Raw genomic sequence first — 19,966 nt, forward strand, 5'->3', positions numbered from 1 at the left:
CCTAGGATAATTTTTAAGAGGGGTTTTTTAGAGGGTTTTTAATTACTTTTTAATTAGACAATTTAAATATTTCATTTTAATTAATTTTAACTTGTGATTGTTAGTGGTGTTTTTAATTGATTGTCAGCCGCCCTGAGTCCGCAAGGAGAAGGGCGGGATATAAATTCAAATAATAAATAAATAAATAAATAAATAAAATGAAAAAGGCTCAGGTCTGACAGCTGAAGGACCAAGACTGATGAACCACATAATCAGAAGATAATTAAATTAAAGGAAGCAAGTATGAAATATGTGAAGATATTTATCTCTTTATTTAATTGATATGTTGCCTTTCCTCCAGGTGTCCAAGCAGCATGCATAGCACTTGTTCCCCAAATTTTCCTCAAGTAACAACCATCTTATGAAGTAAGACTAAATATATATATATATAGTTCTGAATTTTCACCCACAAATTGTCAAGATATTTCACTCTTTCTCTATGTATCATTTACTGAAATTCGTCTGAGAGCAATCCCTCATACCCACATTAAGTTTCTGTGGTAGGCAAACAAAAGGATACAACCATGCATAACTGGAACTGCAAACCTATGGAGCTAAAAAACAGGAAAATTAATATACTTAAAGAACTGTATCTTTACTATTTAATATTATTGTCTTTATAGAAAAACAGTTCTCTTATGTGTGTTTTGTGATGCTTACTTATCCCACACAAATTTATAATTTTGAGCCCTTTACATAGTTTATTCAGTAACTGATATAATACGTTTCTCAAGTTGATGCTACTTACACTGCACAGAGAAGACCTAATCAGCACTAAGACCTAATCTGACCCATCTTCTTCTCCCTTCCATCCATCCATCCATCCATCCATCCATCCATCCATCCATCCATCCATCCATCCAATTTCAGAGGCTGCCCACTTGTCAATGACTGTTTGGTCATGCATTCTTTCCATCACAATTACCCCAGAACTGAAAAAAATACTTAATTCTGAGTACTGCATAACTGAATTTATCATTTTCAGTCTGAAGGTGAGTGCAGATAAGAATTCTATTTCTGAGTGATTAGGGAAACTTAATCTCTTTGTTGAGGAACAGATACATCTCAAAAATTTAGTTTAGTAGGTACAGCTTAAAAGAGAAACTTATAACCCAAAGTTGTATAAATCCTCTCCTGGTTGCGACTGCCATTTGCTCTTTGAACAGGAGTTGAAAGCCCAGGAGAATCCCCACATTGAGGACCGGATCTATCTGGGGTAGTGCCACCCCATCTGGAACTAAAGATGTCAAAGTCTCTAATCTTGGGGCTCTATGCACTCACTCACTATCCTGGAGGCTTTCACATCCAGGAGTGACAAGGATCTCACTGACAGGTGATGGCACTGAAAGCATCAAGGACCCTCTCCTCTTTCTCAGGTCCAACAGGGTCCAACTGTTGCCAGGCAAGACTTCTCTGCAGGCATCTAATTATGGACTAGCTCCATGCATGGGCTCTAATTGGGAACAAATCCAAGTGATTCTGTCTGTCAGATATTGAACAAGTTCATCTGCACAGCCCTGAAGATGATCACTCAAGCCCCCCTGCCCCAGGAAGACTTGGTGATCTGGAACAGGGCTGCCGGCAACACTCTGCAGACTCAATAAGGGCAGAGAAATAATGCTACTTTGTTGCTCTTACTGCCGTGAGATAGGCCTTAATAGCAGCTCTAAGTCATGTCTGGTTGGAGTCATCCATCATTTTCCTCCAGCAGCGCTCTAGGTTTCTCTTAACCCTTTTCAAAAACCACAACTCCTCTGTGAAATTTTAGATGAAATGAAATCAATACACAACTATTCAAAGACATAACATCATAAGAAAAATAGATCCATTCTGATATAAGAGGGATACATCCGTAGGAAATCTCAAGTTAAAGGACTAATATTGGTAGGACTTTAAAAAGCTTCTTTAGTAAAGTTAGATTTGGAAACAATGCACAGTCGTCCTTCGTTTATTGAAAACTTTAAGTTTGCTTCTCTTTTTAGCTTCTATAATTCTTGGCTTAGAAACAGATTCCAAATTATTTTTCCCATATTATAAGTGAGGGAGGGTAGAAAAAGTCTAGGAATTCCTTATATTTCTATACTGTCATAAGGAGAGAGCAATAAAATGATCACATGCTAATGTATAGGATAATTCATTATATAATACTATTATAAGCATAATAAATATAATAAAATTATATAGTATATAGTATATAATAAAAAGCATAAAACTATGGTGTTTGCAACTTATAATAAAACAATTGGCAAGGAAGTATGGACAGATTCATAAGTATTATTCTATTTAACCAACAAAGTTAATTAATTCATTTGATAATCAACAGTTAACAAAGAAGTTAACATATTTGCTATCTGCCTGTAGAAAGGAATTAATAGTTGTGAGAACCAATAATACTAGGTCTTGGCTATGCATAATTTAATTAGCTGTGGAAGAAGATAGCTAAATACTCTTGTTTCTGAAATAACATAATAACGATCACAAATTTAAATTTTGAACCAAAAGATATTCAAACAATTAGGAGATGTCTAATTAATGACACCGCATTAAGAAGATTATAAAGCAATATTACCCTTCCATTTTTACAGGCATATATTCTGAATTTATTATTAAAACAAATGAATTCTCTTATACATCTTCACCAATGACTTGTTTAGGATGAAAGGCAGCATGTATCTCCTAGCGCAGTGTTTCTCAACCTTGACAATTTTAAGGCATGTGGACTTCAACTCCCAGAATTCCACAGCCAGCATTGCTGGCTGTGGAATTCTGGGAGTTGAAGTCCACATGCCTTAAAATTGTCAAGGTTGAGAAACACTGTCCTAGCGCCATGCTGTGCTCTAGATCTCACTGAGCTCAGTTTTCTTTTTTAAAAAACCACTCCTCCAATATTTTATCTGAATATTAACAATCTCTATTATGCTATCCTAACAAAATTCTTCCTGTATTCTACCCCACGTAGTGAGTGAAAAGCCAAATCAGATATTTAGTTGCTGTAGCTGCAGAAGCATTAAAATAAATTATTGGAATTTCATAAAAATTAAAATTTATCTCACTATTTAAAAGAGTTTGTACAACAAATAATGCATCATATTAGCTTGTATTGGGGCTTGCTTCTCATGTGTTGAAAAAGGAATATGTGCAAGCAAGCACTATTGCTCTTTACCTTCTACTCCCTCAAGTCCAGGTTGACTAGGGGAGTTCCTTTGGAAAGATTTAAGGATGTTCATCTTAATATGGTAATAACGTTCAATTTTCAATGAGCCAGATGCTAACTGGTTTCTATCAATAAAGATTAAGTTTATTAATTCCTATAACTACATCAGATTATCTATGAACAAATCAGATATGCCAACCAACTACATTAGAAGAGGATTAACAGAAAGCTATAAAGACATAAAGCAGGGGTAGTCAACCTTGGCTCTTTTATGACTCGTGGACTTCAACTCCCAGAATTCCTGAGCCAGCCATGCTGGCTCAGGAATTCTGGGAGTTGAAGTCCACGAGTCATAAAAGAGCCAAGGTTGACTACCCCTGACATAAAGTAACGTTTTGAAGATTACACCCAGCACCATGAACTACCTCAGGTTGAGCAGCAAGTTCTCTAAGAAGGTGCCCATTCCATACAAACCGTTGATCTGCCTGTAAAAAAAGAAAAGTAGAAACAGAAATATAATTAAAAACCAAGTTTGAGCTAGATTTATATTTCAGAGCAGACCTATACAAAGTTACCAGAACAAAGTGAATCAGGATGAAATCTGGTCAGGTAATGGACTTTTGTCTTCTTCCTGCAGCTTCCCATTGTAAATATGCTTCAGAGTGCCCTCTAAATACTATGGGGCAGATCTGAAGGAAGGATATAGATTTCTGGGAAGACGGCATGACTTTTCTTTCCAATCCTGCTAATAGAAGCAGTTTTATTAGTGGAAAAACGGCATAAGATTTCAATTGATCTGCAGGGATGACTAAATAAGGAACCAACCCAACTTTCCAGAAATATACATAAGAAAAATGCACAAGAGGACTAAGAATATGGAGTAAACGCACCACGGATTCACAGAAGTATTGAACTGACAATTTAAAAACCACCAGGCTTTGTTGAAATATTATACTCTGGTCACTATGACATTAAAAATTAAAACTATCTCACTGGCAGTTTAAAAACAAAGACAATCTACTCAGTATAAACACACACACACACACACACACACAGAAAGAGAGAGAGAGAGAGAGAGAGAGAGAGAGAGAGAGAGAGAGAGAGAGAGAGAGAGAGAGAGATGTTTTCTCTGTATATAATGTCTTGTTTTTCTAAAAATTTTGAAAGAAATATTCTTACCCTCTCTAGCAAGCTCATTTCTTGAAACTCTGGACTGGTATTGGCCAATCGTTGCAAGGTGTGTGTCAAGTCATATGTTGTAGAAAAATAAAATCCATCCACACTCAATATATGACTAATCATTGCTGAAAAGACTTTATTATCCTGCAACTGATAAATGAAAAAGCATTGTTATTATTTTTGTCACTTTTGTTACTAAGAGTTCATAAAATTTGATGAAGCGTTTTAGCAGATAATCTTCAAAAGTTTTTCTTTTCTTGGGCAGAGAGAAATACGTTCCCACATTCTCACATTACAGTATAATCCAACTCCATTTATAATGAAAGTCATTAAAGAAATGCTAACTTGGAGGCTTCAGAAAAACTAAAAATATAATCATACCAGACCATATACTTCTTTATTATTTTTATAAATAACTGAAGGTGGCAAACGTACCTAACACTCCCTTCTTCCCTTCAACAACAACTCTGTGAGTTCGTTTAGTGACCGTTCAAAGTTACAACACTGAAAAAAGTGACTTATGACCGTTTTTCACACTTACAACCATTACAGTATCCCCATGGTTATGTGATCAAAATGAAGATGCTTTGCAACTGACCCATATTTATGACAGTTGCAGTGTCCCGAGATCATGTGATTAACTTTTGTGACTATCTGACAAGCAAAATCAATAGTGAAAGCAGATTCACTTAACAACCGTGTTACTAACTTATCAACTGCACTGTTTCATTTAACAACTATAGCAAGAAAGGTTGTAAAATGGAGCAAAACTCACTTAACAACTGTCTCATTTAGCAACAGTAATTTTGGGCTCAGTTGTGGTCGTAAGTCGAGAACTACCTGTATTATGCTAAAAAGTCATTGGCTTTGAAACTGTTCAAGATCCAAAAATCACACATGCAAATTACAAAATATTACGATGAAAACTCATATATAGTACAGAATTTTAGTCTATAAAGTTTTTCAAGTGGCATTGGAAAAGTCTGTTCTCATGGGGCCCTTTGAATCCCAATTAATGGATCAGCTGCTGAATTTCAGAGAAATTATATGTTCAACTTATCAGCAATCATGTTCTTATAGAAACATTTCAGGGATTAAATAAATGTTCACAGGAAATTTCTAAAACATTTAAAACATATTAACTCATACCTGAATATCAGTTAAATGTAGCATTGTCTTTTTGTAAGAGAGGATGTCAAAATCAGTTGCTTTCCAGACTACATGATTGAAAAATTCACCTACTTTTCTCTTTCTTGTTATAACAATAAGATATGTACCTGTAAAATAACAAACTCTGGGTCAGCTCTGATGACTGTTCTTCTATGTCTCATTTTTGTAAAAAAAAGAAAAGAAAAGAAAGAGAGAGAGAGAGAAGGATGGGCAAAGGGAGTAAAACTCATTTTCTCCCTCTTATTTCTCCCCATTATTCATATTGTTATTACATATTTGTTAGATCATCCCCCCTCCCTCCTTGAAGCAGACATACTACAGGTAGTCCTCGACTTATAAAAGTTAATTTAGTGACCGTTACAACGGCCCTGAAAAAAGTGACTTATGACCATCTCTCACACTAACAATTGTTACAGCATCCCCCTGGTCATGTGATTACAATTCAGATCTTTGACAACTAGTTCATATTTATGATGCTTGACAGTGTCCCGGGGTCATGTGATTACCTTTTTTGACCTTCTGATAAGCAAAGTCAATGGCGAAACCAGATTCACTTAACAACTTTTGTTACTAATTTAACCACTCGAGTGATTCATTTAACAACTGTGACAAGAAAGATCATAAAATGGGGTAAAACACACTTAACAAATGTCTTGCTTAACAACAGAAATTTGGGGCTCAATTGTGTTTGTAAGTCAAGGACTACCTGTATTAAGAGCTGTATTTTAATTTCTTTTTCCCCAAGGATTTTCTATGACAAAAATATATTCACAAACTGAGGTTCTACTGAATTGCTAACATTCCAGATTTCTAAAGTCCTCAATGAAAAAATAAAACATTCCAGCTATACATTTTTATCAATGGGTATGCAACCTAGGTCTACAGCCTGCATATAGGTCACCAGATACTCAGGGGAACCCTGCGTTTTCCCCTAAATTTGGCTAGTGCCATCATGTCATTCTGATTCCTCACTCTCTTCTCCTTAACCTATCTCACTGGACCATTTTCAAAATCTGCTACATTTCTTCTTCTTTTCTCCCAAAGGAAATATGTTTGTCTTTGTCTTCCTCGTATATAATTTTCTCAATCAACGCCCTTTCCCTTCCAAGATTAAAATTAATTTATTTTTTTGTCCTGTCCACTTTTACCTTTCTGATATGGGTGTACCTCATTTATAGTATGCTATTCAGAGATATAAAAATTGCACAACCATGTTCCAATCTGTTTGCCATTTCAGAAGGCAGCAAATAATCTCCTATGTGTATAAAAAGCTATACTTCTGTAGCTTAACCCATGGTAAGATATACTGATTACATGCAACATGACTTTAATAACAAAATAATTTCAGTATATATAGGTACTTAACCAACTAGCAGCCTGAAATAACTACAAAGGTACGCAAAATATTGAATATATACTTATAAGAACCTTGAGAAAGTAATGCTAAAGTTGCATCTGAACTAGCAAAATATTCACTTTAAAAATATATAAAGTTGCAGTTCAAATTCTCTTCTTACCCTTTAATACTGAAGCATTTTGTAGACCAAATTTTGACCACTTAAATATGTACAAGATTACATATATGTAACCTTCACTTTAATGTATTGTGCTTGTTTTTATGTATTGTTATCAATAAAATAATTATTGTATAAAATAATCATTACTTAATAAATATTAGGCAAGATTTTTTTCAGTGTTCTGGTTGTAATTTTATTTCACTTCTTCTGAAAGCCCCATACCTGCCACTAGACGGATTGTTCCCAAAATACCACATATTTGCCTGGTAATGGCTGAAGGTGGAATATCTTTTTTAACTGCAAAAGAAAAACAGCATAAACTGTTGTATGAAATATTGTAAGATTTAATAACACTGTAAATTACACTATGTATTTAATAATTACCATTTTATTAAACTTAAGCTTTAAAGATAACAAAAGGAGTACAAAGTGTTTTAACATCTCATTATTTAACATTATATATTTTTATTTATTTCACAATAAATTTATTTATTTCACAAGGTTATTTCACAGATTAAAAATTCAAAATCAACATTTCATTTAATAGTAACTGATATTAGTACTACATCATGATCAGACTTTACATACTTATTGTGGACTCAAGAGAAACCTGTGGAAATTAAACTAATAATTATTAACATCTCCTTGATTTAAATGAGTCTATTTAGTATGAAACACCTCAAAACTGATGTCTTCTCTGTGAAGGACTGTATGTGGCTGGATAGGATTGTTTTTGAACTACACAACATAATTGCCCTGGAGGCACTAATTGAAAGCAGAAAGCAACCAAAGGAATAAATAAAATAATTAAAATGCCAATGTTAAACAAGGTAAATTAGAACTATCCAAATCAGACTTCTACAACACGGGTGCTGTAGTAATTAAACTAATTAAATAGTACTTTTCATAGAAGTCTGGAATTATTACTCAGGCCTGGGGTTATTATTTCAGGGGTTTCTAGCTGAATCTCTGTGGAAAACAAAAACAAAACTGAAATGGCAAAGCCAATACAATAAAACACACATCTCATATCCTTTTTGCAGTAAAAATGAGCCTAGCAGATCCACATGTAGCTAGCGCTACAAAGGAGTCCTCTCCCTCCTGATATGTACAGCCAAATATATTACTTCTTCCTACCTTACTGGCAGTGCTTAATCTCTAGCAGTATAATATAGATAAGAAGCTAACTCGATCCTCTTCAAAGTTAACAGTTTAAAGACAACTTCCCAGAAGCTTATATTTTAAAGAATTAACTTGTATACATAAGACATGTATATATTAGCTTCTGCAATTTCGATAAAATGTGCATTTTCATGCTGTGCAGGTAAATAACAAAATGTAACTAACTATTTTTGGGAAAAATATGTCATTGTGAATGAAAATGAGTGAGAGATGATATTACATATTAATGTTACACTGATGTTTTAGAAATTTTTTCTACAAATATGAATGCCGCATTAGAAAATGTTTAAAGTCATGGTGAAGATACCTGTAAGAGTAATTTCTGTGGACACTCTGTCAATGGTAAGTACATCGTCTGCTCCATCATCGCAAGCTTCCACGTAAAATTTTTCTGGTGTTATGTGTCTAAGATATAAGAAATGTATAAGATCACAGACAAGCAGCAGAATTTTAATATTCCAAAGAAGGCATATATATACTCTCTGTATAAGGACTAATACTAGCAATCTTTAGAATGTTATACTGTATTTCCATTTTGCAGAATAGTAAAAGCAAACAATGATTACATGATATTATCCATCTTAAAAAGTTCAGCATCACTTGTGTCAATATATTTTTGAAAACATATGAAATTCAAAAGCTTTGTTATTATTCAGCATTTGTTTTGTCATTTAAATTGTTCTATTGGAGTTTATTAATTATGTTGGCTTATATTTTTGCTCCATTCTAGTTGATTACTCAATTCTTTAATAATAATATTATAATAATAGGGTTGGAAGGGACCTTGGAAGTCTTCTAGTCCAACCCCCTGCTCAGGCAGAAAACTCATATACCATTGTTCCATTGATTAATTGTTCTAACTGTCAGGAAATTTCTCCTTAGTTCTAGGTTGCTTCTCTCCTTGCTAAGTTTCCATCCATTGCTTCTTGTCCTGCCTTCAGGTGCTTTGGAGAATAGCAGTGTCCTTTTCATTAAACTATACATACCCAATTCCAGCAACCTTTCTTTATATGTTTTAGCCTCCAGTCCCCTAATCATCTTTGGTGCTCTTCTCTATATTCTTTCTAGACTCTCAACATCTTTTGTACATCGTGGTAAACAAAACTGGATGCAGTATTCCAAGTGTGGCCTTATCAAGGCATTATAAAGTGGCATTAAACCTCACATGATCTTGATTCTATCCTTCTGTTAATGCAGCCTAGCACTGTGTTAGCTTTTTGGGCAATTGCAGCAGACTGCTGGCTCATATTTAAGTGACTGTCCGCTAGGACTTTAATTTGTCTTTCCTTCTTCTCTCTAATCTATTCCCAATTTACCAATATTGTGTTAGTTATGATATAAAATAAGTAGCAAAAAACAAAATGTAAATAGTGATAAACAGATATATCAAAATGGGTGCAAAATGGTGTGATCTAAGAAATGTTTAAATAGGCCTGTATTTGTTTATTCATTCATTGGTCATGGACAAGTTAAAGAGTTTAGTTTAAATTACATACAACCTTCTTTGCCATAAAAGCAACTACCATAATGGATTTTAATTTTTACGTTCATTAAAATGGCATGATCCAGTAAGTTAAAAAGAGGGATTTCAACTCCAATTTCAATGAGAAAATAACTACATTTTACTGTTAGCATAATAAAAATTACGCTTTATTGTCAGTAGGACTAAAACTGATTTCACAATGATAAGCAGACATAAGTAGATTTCAAGAGTGTTATTCAGAATAATAAATTAGCTAAATTTTATTAAAATCTAAGTGGAGTGAGTCCAGAAGAAAATCAAAGTTTAAAAATACATGAAGAGGATACGTAAGAGAACTTCACACATCTGAATCCATTATGCTGACAGAAGACTAACACACTCATAAATGATTACAAAGAGTATCACCACAGATAGTTGAGCATTAACAGGCATGTAAAGTAGGGACTATTTTCCCCTGAAAATAAGACTGGGTTATATTAATTTTTGCTCCAAAAGATGCATTAGGGCTTGTTTTCCAGTTTGGGCTTATATTCGGGAAAATATGGTACTAAATCTGTCTGGCTGACAATCTTAACTGGAGCTTATTTTTGAAGTGGAGCTTAAATCAAAAGCCAAATTCTGATCTAAGAAAAGAAATACTCTGCCCTAAAATATCCTAATTATTTACTCTCTTTTCCTTTTCTTTTAGTTGGCTTTTAAACAACAACACAACATGGTTTTTCTTTTCCTTTCATCTTCCTTTCTGTATGTTGGTCTATAATCACAGATTGATTAAATGGGGAATAAAACCTGGAACTGAACAGCATCAATGAAACAGGATACCTTTTCTTCTTAACAGAATTTCCCTTTGCTATGAATTTTGCTATTCTCCCTGTCTCCAGGATGTTAATCAAAAATTAGTGGAATTAACTTCTCTATTCTCTTGTTTAAGTAAGATAGGCACAAAAATTGGAATAAAAATGTTTGTATTTGATTTAAAGCACCAATAGCTACTCTTCAGTCTAAAATTAATACAAAGTAGTAAAACCTAAAAATTTCAGTATCTCAGTAAAATTTATGGTGTGGCCCTCTTTCCTCTATCTCCATCTGCTACAATTATTGTGGAGAGCAGCATGTCAGAACTTTCATTTAATTTGAACTTCTTACATACAAATCTGATGATATTCATGATTAAGATCAATATGTAGCATTACCTTATTTGGAATGATATCATATATATCTGAATATTTCTGGCTACATTTAAATAGCACAACATTCCCAGTGCTATTTCTGGAAACATTTAAAAGGCACAGAATCTCAACTGAAATGATATTATGCAAGAGGTAATGGAATGCGGCAGAGGCACACCACTTCGAAAAATTAACAGTCATCCGGGATTTCCATATTCTCCAAAGCACCTTTCTCTTTCCTCTCCTGCCCAATTAAGTGGAAAGGTATTATGGATTGACTTTTTAGTGCTCTGTAATGGTACCTAAATATAGCATTGCATTAAGTATCATATAAGAAACCTCTCAGCTTTCATTATGCCAAACTTGATTGTAGTAATGAGCATATTTTCTTCAAAAATGCTTAATATCTTTAAAAAAAAATATAACACAAATAGTGACTGTCATATATTAAGAATCCAGAAAAAAAGCAGTTCTACACTGGGCAATACAGATGGAGCTCCCTTTGTGAATTTCAGCCAGATTAATTTTCATCTTAGCTTACAAGGATATTGCTACAAAGATAAAACAATGGGAGAAATCCCATTTGCAAAAAAAAAAACTAATACAAATGTAATCAAAAAGCATAGCATAAAATCTCAAAATACCCAAGAGCTGAAAACTAGACTGAGAAATTATGAAAATTCCTCAGAAGTGTGTGCAATGACAAAATCATTTCATAAACCTAGGTTTCCCATAATTTCGTACATTAATTTTCCATCTTCCTCCAGATATTGAAGGCAGCATACTAATTGACATGTTGCCAACTGAACTTTGACCCACCCTTTTTTATTTTCACAATAACCTTATAAGGGTGCAAGAAATCACTGGCTTGAAGTCACTTGGTGAGCTTTACTACTGAATGGGGGTTTAAAAATTGTTTCCCCTATCCTACTATAGTGGTCTAATCATGACCTGTAGTCAACCTGGCAAATAAGATGCTTCATTTTTTTCTTTCTCCTAGGTAAGATAATGCAACAAGATGAAGGAAAAAATTGGCGTTTAATGAGAATCAGATTTAGCTCTGGATATGTGAACAAGGGCACAACTCTGAAACTATTTATAAAAAAAAGTAGCCAAGATGCCTCATCCTATACTAGAATCAAGATTACAGTAGCCTTGAGGACTTTAATTATTTGCAAAGTGAATTAATATAAATAATTTATAATACTGATGCTCTTAGATTCTAGTCACTCCCCTAAGCACAAATATGTTAATAATAAAAATGTAAGACTGAATCCTATTTGAATACGAAGTTTCCCATTTTTCCATATTATCATTAGAAACTAATTACAATAGTTTTATAGGTTGTGGTTCTGAAATAGAGAAGGAAAGAAAATTGCTCATAAAAAAATAAAAAAAAAAACAGAGTCAAAAATAGTAATTCTAGGAATCTAAAAGTATGAGTTCCTTACTGGGTATCAAAAGCAGTAATCATATTGCTGAATGCATAGACAAATTGACTAGTTTAATGAATCGGCTTACAAAAAACTTGTAGGAAAACACATAAGTTGGATGGCAATCACAAGTGTGGAAATCATTGTAAATTTGTAAATTTTGGGGAAAAATTATAGAGTGTTTGTTTTTCTTCAAAGGACCCAAAGCAAAGAACCAACCTGACCCTTCATAAAGGCAGTAAACGGAACTTCTGTCATCTCCCACAGTCTCATGGAGATGGCAGCTGGGACAAGAAAGCTGAAAGATGGATATTAATGTACTTCACATTTCAGCAAATTAGCAACTATGTAAAATGTCTTAGCAAACTGATAGAATGTAGTATAATCTGTCAAAACATTAAGGTACTTTAACTTCTATTTGGGGAAAGACTGGGAAAGGAAAATATAAGAAAGAGAAAATGCCTTTTTTTCTAAAGAAAAGTCTGTTTTCAAAACCTCAACCTCATAAAATGCCCATATAAAACAACTTTCTCAAAATCTGTCCCCATTTGCACTTTCAAGTATGGGCTTTGTGCCCTTTACATGAATCTCTAACATTCTATATTAATATTGAATAATTTTAATAATAAATCAAAAGAAGTACAAATTCCTTGATATTCTGAAAAGCAGCTAGCAAGGCAAATGTTTTTCTTGATACAGTATAATTTATACTGTTTCATCAACAGCAGGGGTATCAAACTCAATTTCATTGAGGGCTGCATTAGCATTGCCCTTGGGGGGCCAGGGTGGGTGCGGCCAGGGTGGGTGCGGCCTACTGGGTGGGAGTGGACAGAGTGGGTGTGGCCTAGTGGGTGGGCATGGCCAGCTCTACATCATTCACGTCAAGGGTACCTGTGGGGGCCTGGGCAGGAGTGGGACAGATCTGAGGGTCTCTGGCAGAAGGGGGTGGGACCAGGGAAAGTGCCAAGGCATGGTCCACTGGAGGAGCCTCACCGTTCCTCTCAGTCCATGCGGGGGGACTGGATGGTGGTGTGGGCTGCCCAGCCTGGCCCTTGAGCACCCGCGGCACCGAGCCCAGTCCCACTTTCCCAATGGGGCGCACAGTTGCACTTACCTCCTCAAGGCTGCTGCTGCTGTGCTTGCTCTCCTTAGCCTAGTTGTTCATGATGGGTACAAGGGCAAAGTCAGAGGGAGGCCCATTCCCTCTCCATGGGAGGAGACCCGGCTTTGTGTCCAAAGCTTCCTTAGCAATAAGATGGGAGACCCCCAGGATAAACCAAGAGGAGGGGGCAAGGGGATGGTAAAAGGGCAGCAGAGCAGGACTAAGGCAGGACTTCCTTCAGACCCTCCTTCTCCTTCTTTCCTTTCTTCCTGCCTAAGTACAGAGTGGTGGGAAAATATTTGAGATGAGGGAGGGAGAAAAACAGGTAAGAAACACAACTGGGGAGGTGTCACTCTTCGTGAGGAATGAAGAAATGCACTATCACCTGGAAGTGGCCAGCACATGGCCCTCACCTACTTCACATATCTGGCTTGGTGGGCTCTGGGGGAGGGGATGCCATGAGCTGCGTGAGAGTCAACGTTACCTGTGCAATGCCGCCCAGCCCCTAGCCTGCCTGGTTTCAGCAGGCAACAAGGCACTCTCCTCACAGCGCTGAGAGGCTGAGCCAGGTGGCGAGAATCTGAAAAGAAGCGCGATGCCGCCCAGCCTGCCCGGTTTCGGCAGGCAGCGGGGCGCTCTCCTCACAGCGCTGAGAGGTTGAGCCAGGCAGTGCGAAGCTCACCAGCTTCACACCTTGCTGCCTGCTGAAACTGGGCAGGCTGGGGGCTAGGCAGCATTGCACTTCTCATCAGTTTCGCGCCACCCGGCTCAGCTCTTGGTGCTGTGAGGAGAGCGCCCTGCTGCCTGCCGAAACCGGGCAGGCTGGAGGCTGGGCATCGTCATACTTCTTTTTGGATTTACGCTGTCCGGCTCAGCCTCTCGGTGCTGTGAGGAGAGCGCCCCGCTGCCTGCCGAAACCCCTCCCCCGGAGCCCATCAAGCTGGATATGTGAAGTAGGCGACGGCCATTTGCTGGCCACTTCCAGGCGATGGTGCATTTCTTCATTCCTCACAAAGGGTGACACCTCTCCAGCATGCACTCGGGGTGAGGCCGATGCGGCAGGGGCTGGTTCCTCACTGTTTCCAGATGGTCTTGTGGAGCTAAGATTGAATGTGTTTTAGCATAGATGGCCACCATAAAATTGTACATTGGCTCCCGGCCAGCCTGGGCCAGGGCCAAGGCAGCGGAGGCCGTTCCCTCACTGTTTCCAGGATGGCTTTGCGGGCCACATGAAACCACTTTGCGGGCTGCATGTCTGATCAACAGTATAAAACTTATATTATGAAATCAATAATAAATGTATATGGAACTGTATCCACATTGCTATTCCTGTTCATACATAGTGTTTTTTTTTCTCATCAGACACTCTTACTGTAATGTTGTTCAAAATAATGTGTGTTGTATATTAAAATTATCAAAGGAGCTTAATCTAGCTATTCAGGACAATGAGAAGAGGGTTTCACACAAGCACTGAATTCAAATGAAACACTAGCATAGTGTCATCATCAAAACTGTTGCAATCCAAATTATTATTTTTATGAGATATAACTTCATTGCAATCTTCTGAAGATAATGCAGATCTTGATATGACACACAAAAGATGACCAAGCACTTTCAACAGTCTAAAATATAGGTATCAGACCTTCTGGCCTGCCTGGCCTGCACTGAGTGAGGAGGAATTGTCTTGGGACACACATAAAATATATAATTAATGTAAATAAATCACATAATGTTGTAGGTCCGCATTATTAGTTGTCCAAGGATGCATGTAGCCTGTGGGCTCAGACTAGACAAACCTGGTCTTAAATATGCCCAGATATGTTATTAATTTGGCTTTGTCATCAGGCTATGAGTCTCAAGGGACTGATGAGATCCTGAGGTGGTTTCACTGCTGATCAAATTTCTTGATTGTTTTTTTTTAAAAAACAATATGATTGCATTTGACATATTTATGGTTCTTATACTTTTTTTTTACTGTATACCACCCAGTCTAATTTCTTGTGAGATGGGTAGCCAGATAAGATAGATGGATGGATGGATGGATGGATGGATGGATGGATGGATGATAGATAGATAGATAGATAGATACCCTAGATGCTAGGTAAAGAGATTAAAAAAACCCTTCAGATCCTGACTTTACTTGTACCTTTGTAGAGAATAAATATGCCCTGAAAACAAATTTTCTCTCTTGTTTCCCCAATATTGTCTTCATGTCATTGCCCACCCATGAAGGAGAAACACTGAGTTATAAAAGTGGTATTTCTCTCTTTATACCAACAATATTTCAAGAAAAGCCTCAAGAAATATGAAATCTCTTACACTTTTGTCATCTATTATGTTACAGGCAAAATCATCAGATTTATTGTAGCTGTGTTTGGGGAACATTGAAGGGAAGAACTATGCCTTTGCATCTCTGGTCTCTAGCCAACATCCAACTTAATCATTTCTGTCCCAGCCTTTAACGTCACCCTTATTTTTTTTTATTAAGCTCCTTTTAAGCAAATTACCTTTTTTGAAACCAATCTTTCTCCAGATCTCAAGGAACATAAAGGAGAACAGACCACCAATGTTTTAACTAAGAAGGAAGAATTGTATTTGAATTAATCAATCTCCCTCACCTTAAGTAAAAAGTGTCCAGAGGGTCCATTTCAATTATCCCATTCTATAAGACCTAATTATTGGCACAACTATAGCAAGATCTGTCTTTTTTGACTTTGGATTCTTCCACTATTTCATCTTATTCTAACTTATATGCCATCAAATATATGTCAATTCTTCTCCATGATGATCTCTCCCTGAATTGGTCCTTTGGGCCTTCCAATAGTGCACCTTAGTGCTAGTCATCCTACTCTTCTGTTTCCTTCCACCTTACCCAGCATTAGACCCTTCTCCAGACACCTACAATTTTGCATAATACTGTATGTCCAAAACATGATCACTGGACAATATTTTTTTCTAAGGTTTCACTTATTGAAAGCTTCTGTTGATTATGATAGACCCCTTCAAATTGAACACAAGTATAATTTCACAATTATATCACATGGGATTCTTGAGAAATATGAAGTTAACTTTTAGTGACTATAATGTAGTTAATCACATAATGTTTCTGATATGCTGCATGGCTAAAAGTGTTTGACTATCAATTTTCGTTTGTATTTGGTCTCTGATCCATGTCACTGTATAGTGTGCAACAATAGCCAGCATTGATGGCTATTTCAATTGCCCTGATACTGTTTTTCCATTGTAGCAATGTCCTAGTGAAACATTTCACCATGTTCATTACTGACTGCACCTAGAATTTTGGGGGAAAAGTCCAAGTGTGAATGTAGAAAATGAATCTTCAATGACTGACATGTTGCACTTCATGGTCTTGTATATTATAAAAAGTTTGTCAATCAGCTGAATGTAGTTTGGGGCGCTGTAGTTACCAAGAAAATTCTCAACATCATCCCTAAATGCTTTCCAAATGATTTTCTCTGGCTTTACTAAAAGATCTTTGAACTGCTTGTCATTGATGGCGTATCTGATCTGTGGACTAACAAAAATGTCCTTCTTAATCGTGGCATCAGTTATTCCTGGAAATCTGTTTCAAATCATGGAAACCTTCATCTTCCTTATTCATTGCTTTCACAATTTTTTTTTTACCAGCTTAAGTTCTATTTTAAGGGGAGGCAAAAATATCTTTGTTGGGTCAACAAGTGGTTCATGTGCCATGTTTTTCTATTCTGGAATCAAATTCTTTCAGAGGCCTTGTCTTAATTCAACCGAAGTACAGTTCATACATTTTCTTAATAAACCTAGTCATGGTACATCTTGAGGCTTAAAACAGCTACTCGCTACAAATATAGCAGAACGGATCACAGCTGTTCCAACATTGGTGAGACATTTTTGATGTTACGAATCATCCTATAGCATTGAAGTCTATAATTGGCTTATTATGTAAATTACATGCACATGGACAATGAAACAGCCTTGAAATAATCACATCAAAATACATGGAAATTAATATCAATGAAATAAGTAGTATCTATGCATGTGAGCTTCTTTTATACCTTTCCAAGCATCATTCATTCAGCCTAAGCATGCCTGGGCATGTCCAAACTACACAGTTCCACAAATGTTATGCAATATGCCCAGCATGCATGCCTGGACATGCATGAACTCACAAAGCATCTTATAACACAAATGAAAATTAGTAAAATATATATATAAGACATTGCAAAAACAGAAGAATTCTATAAAATAATCCATGACAGGTTAAATTACAAGTTATTTTCATGATTAGCAGCCAAAAATCCACAGATACACCCAAAAGCATTCCAGAAGCAAAACTGTTGTTGTTCAGTGTAATTTGAGTCTGGTTATTTGTGTCTTGAAAGAGACTTCCAGATTTTATTTGATGATCCATTTGTTTGTTTTCTGGGTATCCACAACATTCCCAGGAATCATTTTTAACACCCAAGTTTAAAAGCATCATTACTCTTTTTGTTTCTTCAAAATTCAACTTTTATTTCCATAGACTATTACAGAGAATATAATTACTTGCACTATTCTGATATTTGTAGGTATAGATCAGAATAGCATCTGAATATCTTTTCCAATTATTTTTTTTAACTTGGGACATGCCCAAGAGGGATATGAAATCACAAACAAACTAGTCTGGAAAAAGCAGGCAGAGGCTTGACACATGTCACTAGTGCTACAGATTGGTAGGCGGTTTTCAAACTGACCAGTGACATGCTGAAAGTGGAAGGCAGCAAAGCCAGAAGAGAAAACTAATATTGTTATTTATAATGGATAGTACATTCACCAGTCAGGATAACACCATTCAGCAGTGACTCAAAATATAAACATAAAGAGTAGGGATTGGCAAGAAGGACAACAAAAAATTCTACCAGCATGAAGATCAACATAATTTTTGTCTGGCCAGCAACTTATGATTCAATAAAAAGCACAATTTCATTCACATGTTATATTTACATTTTAACAATTTATTCCATAATGTTAAAGCTCTATATTGCCATTTACTTATCTTTTTCTCAACATACACAGTTCCATTCTTGGAAAGCCTTTTCTTTCTCTTTGGCAACTAATCCCAGCATTAATATGTTCACAACTCTTTTTTCTTCTGCATCCCTATGAGATTGTCTTCTTCTGAACCCCAGCATGTCCTTCTGATCTGGTCCTTGAGTTCAGGATCATTCTTCTTTAGGCAGCAGCAAAGTTCGGTTCTTTCAAACTGGATTTTCTCTTGTAACAAAAAGTCTGAGGCAATCTGGCTTTGAAAAAATGATCAGCCTAACAGCTGGTGGGAAACTGCCAGAGAGAATGCGTAATGCTTTAGGAGGGAGATTCTCATTCAGGATGCAATCCTTCTACTCTATCAGCTCTTAATCAGGTATTTTTTAAACATCCTTTTACTTGTTTCCTGTTCCATCTGATATAATCACATAATATCTGTGTTTGCCACAGAGATTTCAATATTAAACCTGGATCCCTGATATAAGCACCCAAAATCTGGAATGATGATAATCCTGACTCATTAAGCCACTAGATGGTACCTTTACTCAGTAGTATGACAGGTCCAGAAACTAACCCCTTTAATTTCAACCAAACTGCATACACACACTCACTGTTAAATCTTTCCATTATGATAACTGCTTACATATTACCTACTTCCTCCATTTAAAATAAAAATTCTTCATTAACTTGCTTCAAAGCATTCATATAGAAAGCTTATAACTGAAGAGTAAACCTAGAAGTTCAACCTTCATTCTTAAGAAACCTACCATAGTTAGTGAACAATATTACTTAAAGTTTTCTGCAGTGTTATGTTGAAACACTGTAGCCAACTTGTCCTGATTTCAATTTTATCAAAGAGGAAAAAAATAACCATTAAACAATTGAATTAGCCTAAAAATATGCTTGCATATTATTCCCATTTGATCAGATTACTGGAATGTTTGTATCAAGCATTAAACTGCCTCATAAATATTAAGGATTTAATTGTACACTTCTGAAAGGACAGTCCATATAAAATGTGTTTCCTATTACTGTATCATAACACAAAATAAGGGCTGATAAGCCAAGATACATTTGGACTGATCAACTTTATTAGTTTATTTATCAATAAATGAATATATAAATAAAAGCAATGGTCTTTAAAATACTAATTCTACATTTCTTTGCAATTTTTTTGGGATGTTCACCTCGCTGAATCCCTAAGCAGCATTACCATGTAAATATGCTTAAGATCAGTAAGATAAGTGACCTTACACACACACACACACACACACACACACAAATGATTTTAATCTAACCTGAGTTAACTTTCACTATCTAGATATATTGTTTCTGGAGACTACAGTATTACATAGAATGCAATACTGCCTCACTCCCTCCTATAACTACTGTACTATGCAAGCACTGTAACCCCATAATTACATAAGATAAGCAGTAGGAAGAGGCTGGCCCAAGGAGCAACAGCAAGGGAGAACATTATACAATATATGCCCCCACAATCCCTGAAAAACAGCTC

The 19,966-nt window shown here is 36.0% G+C and overlaps 1 protein-coding gene across 1 annotated transcript in view; it reads right to left on the reverse strand.

Annotated features, from left to right (window-relative positions):
- The window catches only part of SACM1L (SAC1 like phosphatidylinositide phosphatase), a 41,443-nt gene that overhangs the window by 20,264 nt on the left and 1,213 nt on the right, over nucleotides 1-19,966 (reverse strand). Inside the window, exons 2-7 of the mRNA XM_015822967.1 lie at nucleotides 8,549-8,646; nucleotides 7,282-7,356; nucleotides 5,522-5,649; nucleotides 4,373-4,522; nucleotides 3,619-3,678; nucleotides 560-593 (exon numbers count right to left, since the gene is read on the reverse strand). Coding sequence (XP_015678453.1) covers nucleotides 560-593; nucleotides 3,619-3,678; nucleotides 4,373-4,522; nucleotides 5,522-5,649; nucleotides 7,282-7,356; nucleotides 8,549-8,646 — 545 coding nt within the window. The remainder of the gene's footprint in view (nucleotides 1-559; nucleotides 594-3,618; nucleotides 3,679-4,372; nucleotides 4,523-5,521; nucleotides 5,650-7,281; nucleotides 7,357-8,548; nucleotides 8,647-19,966) is intronic.

Source organism: Protobothrops mucrosquamatus, unplaced genomic scaffold (genome assembly GCF_001527695.2).
Source record: "Protobothrops mucrosquamatus isolate PMUCROS unplaced genomic scaffold, P.Mucros_1.0 scaffold_177, whole genome shotgun sequence".
NCBI lineage: Eukaryota > Metazoa > Chordata > Lepidosauria > Squamata > Viperidae > Protobothrops > Protobothrops mucrosquamatus.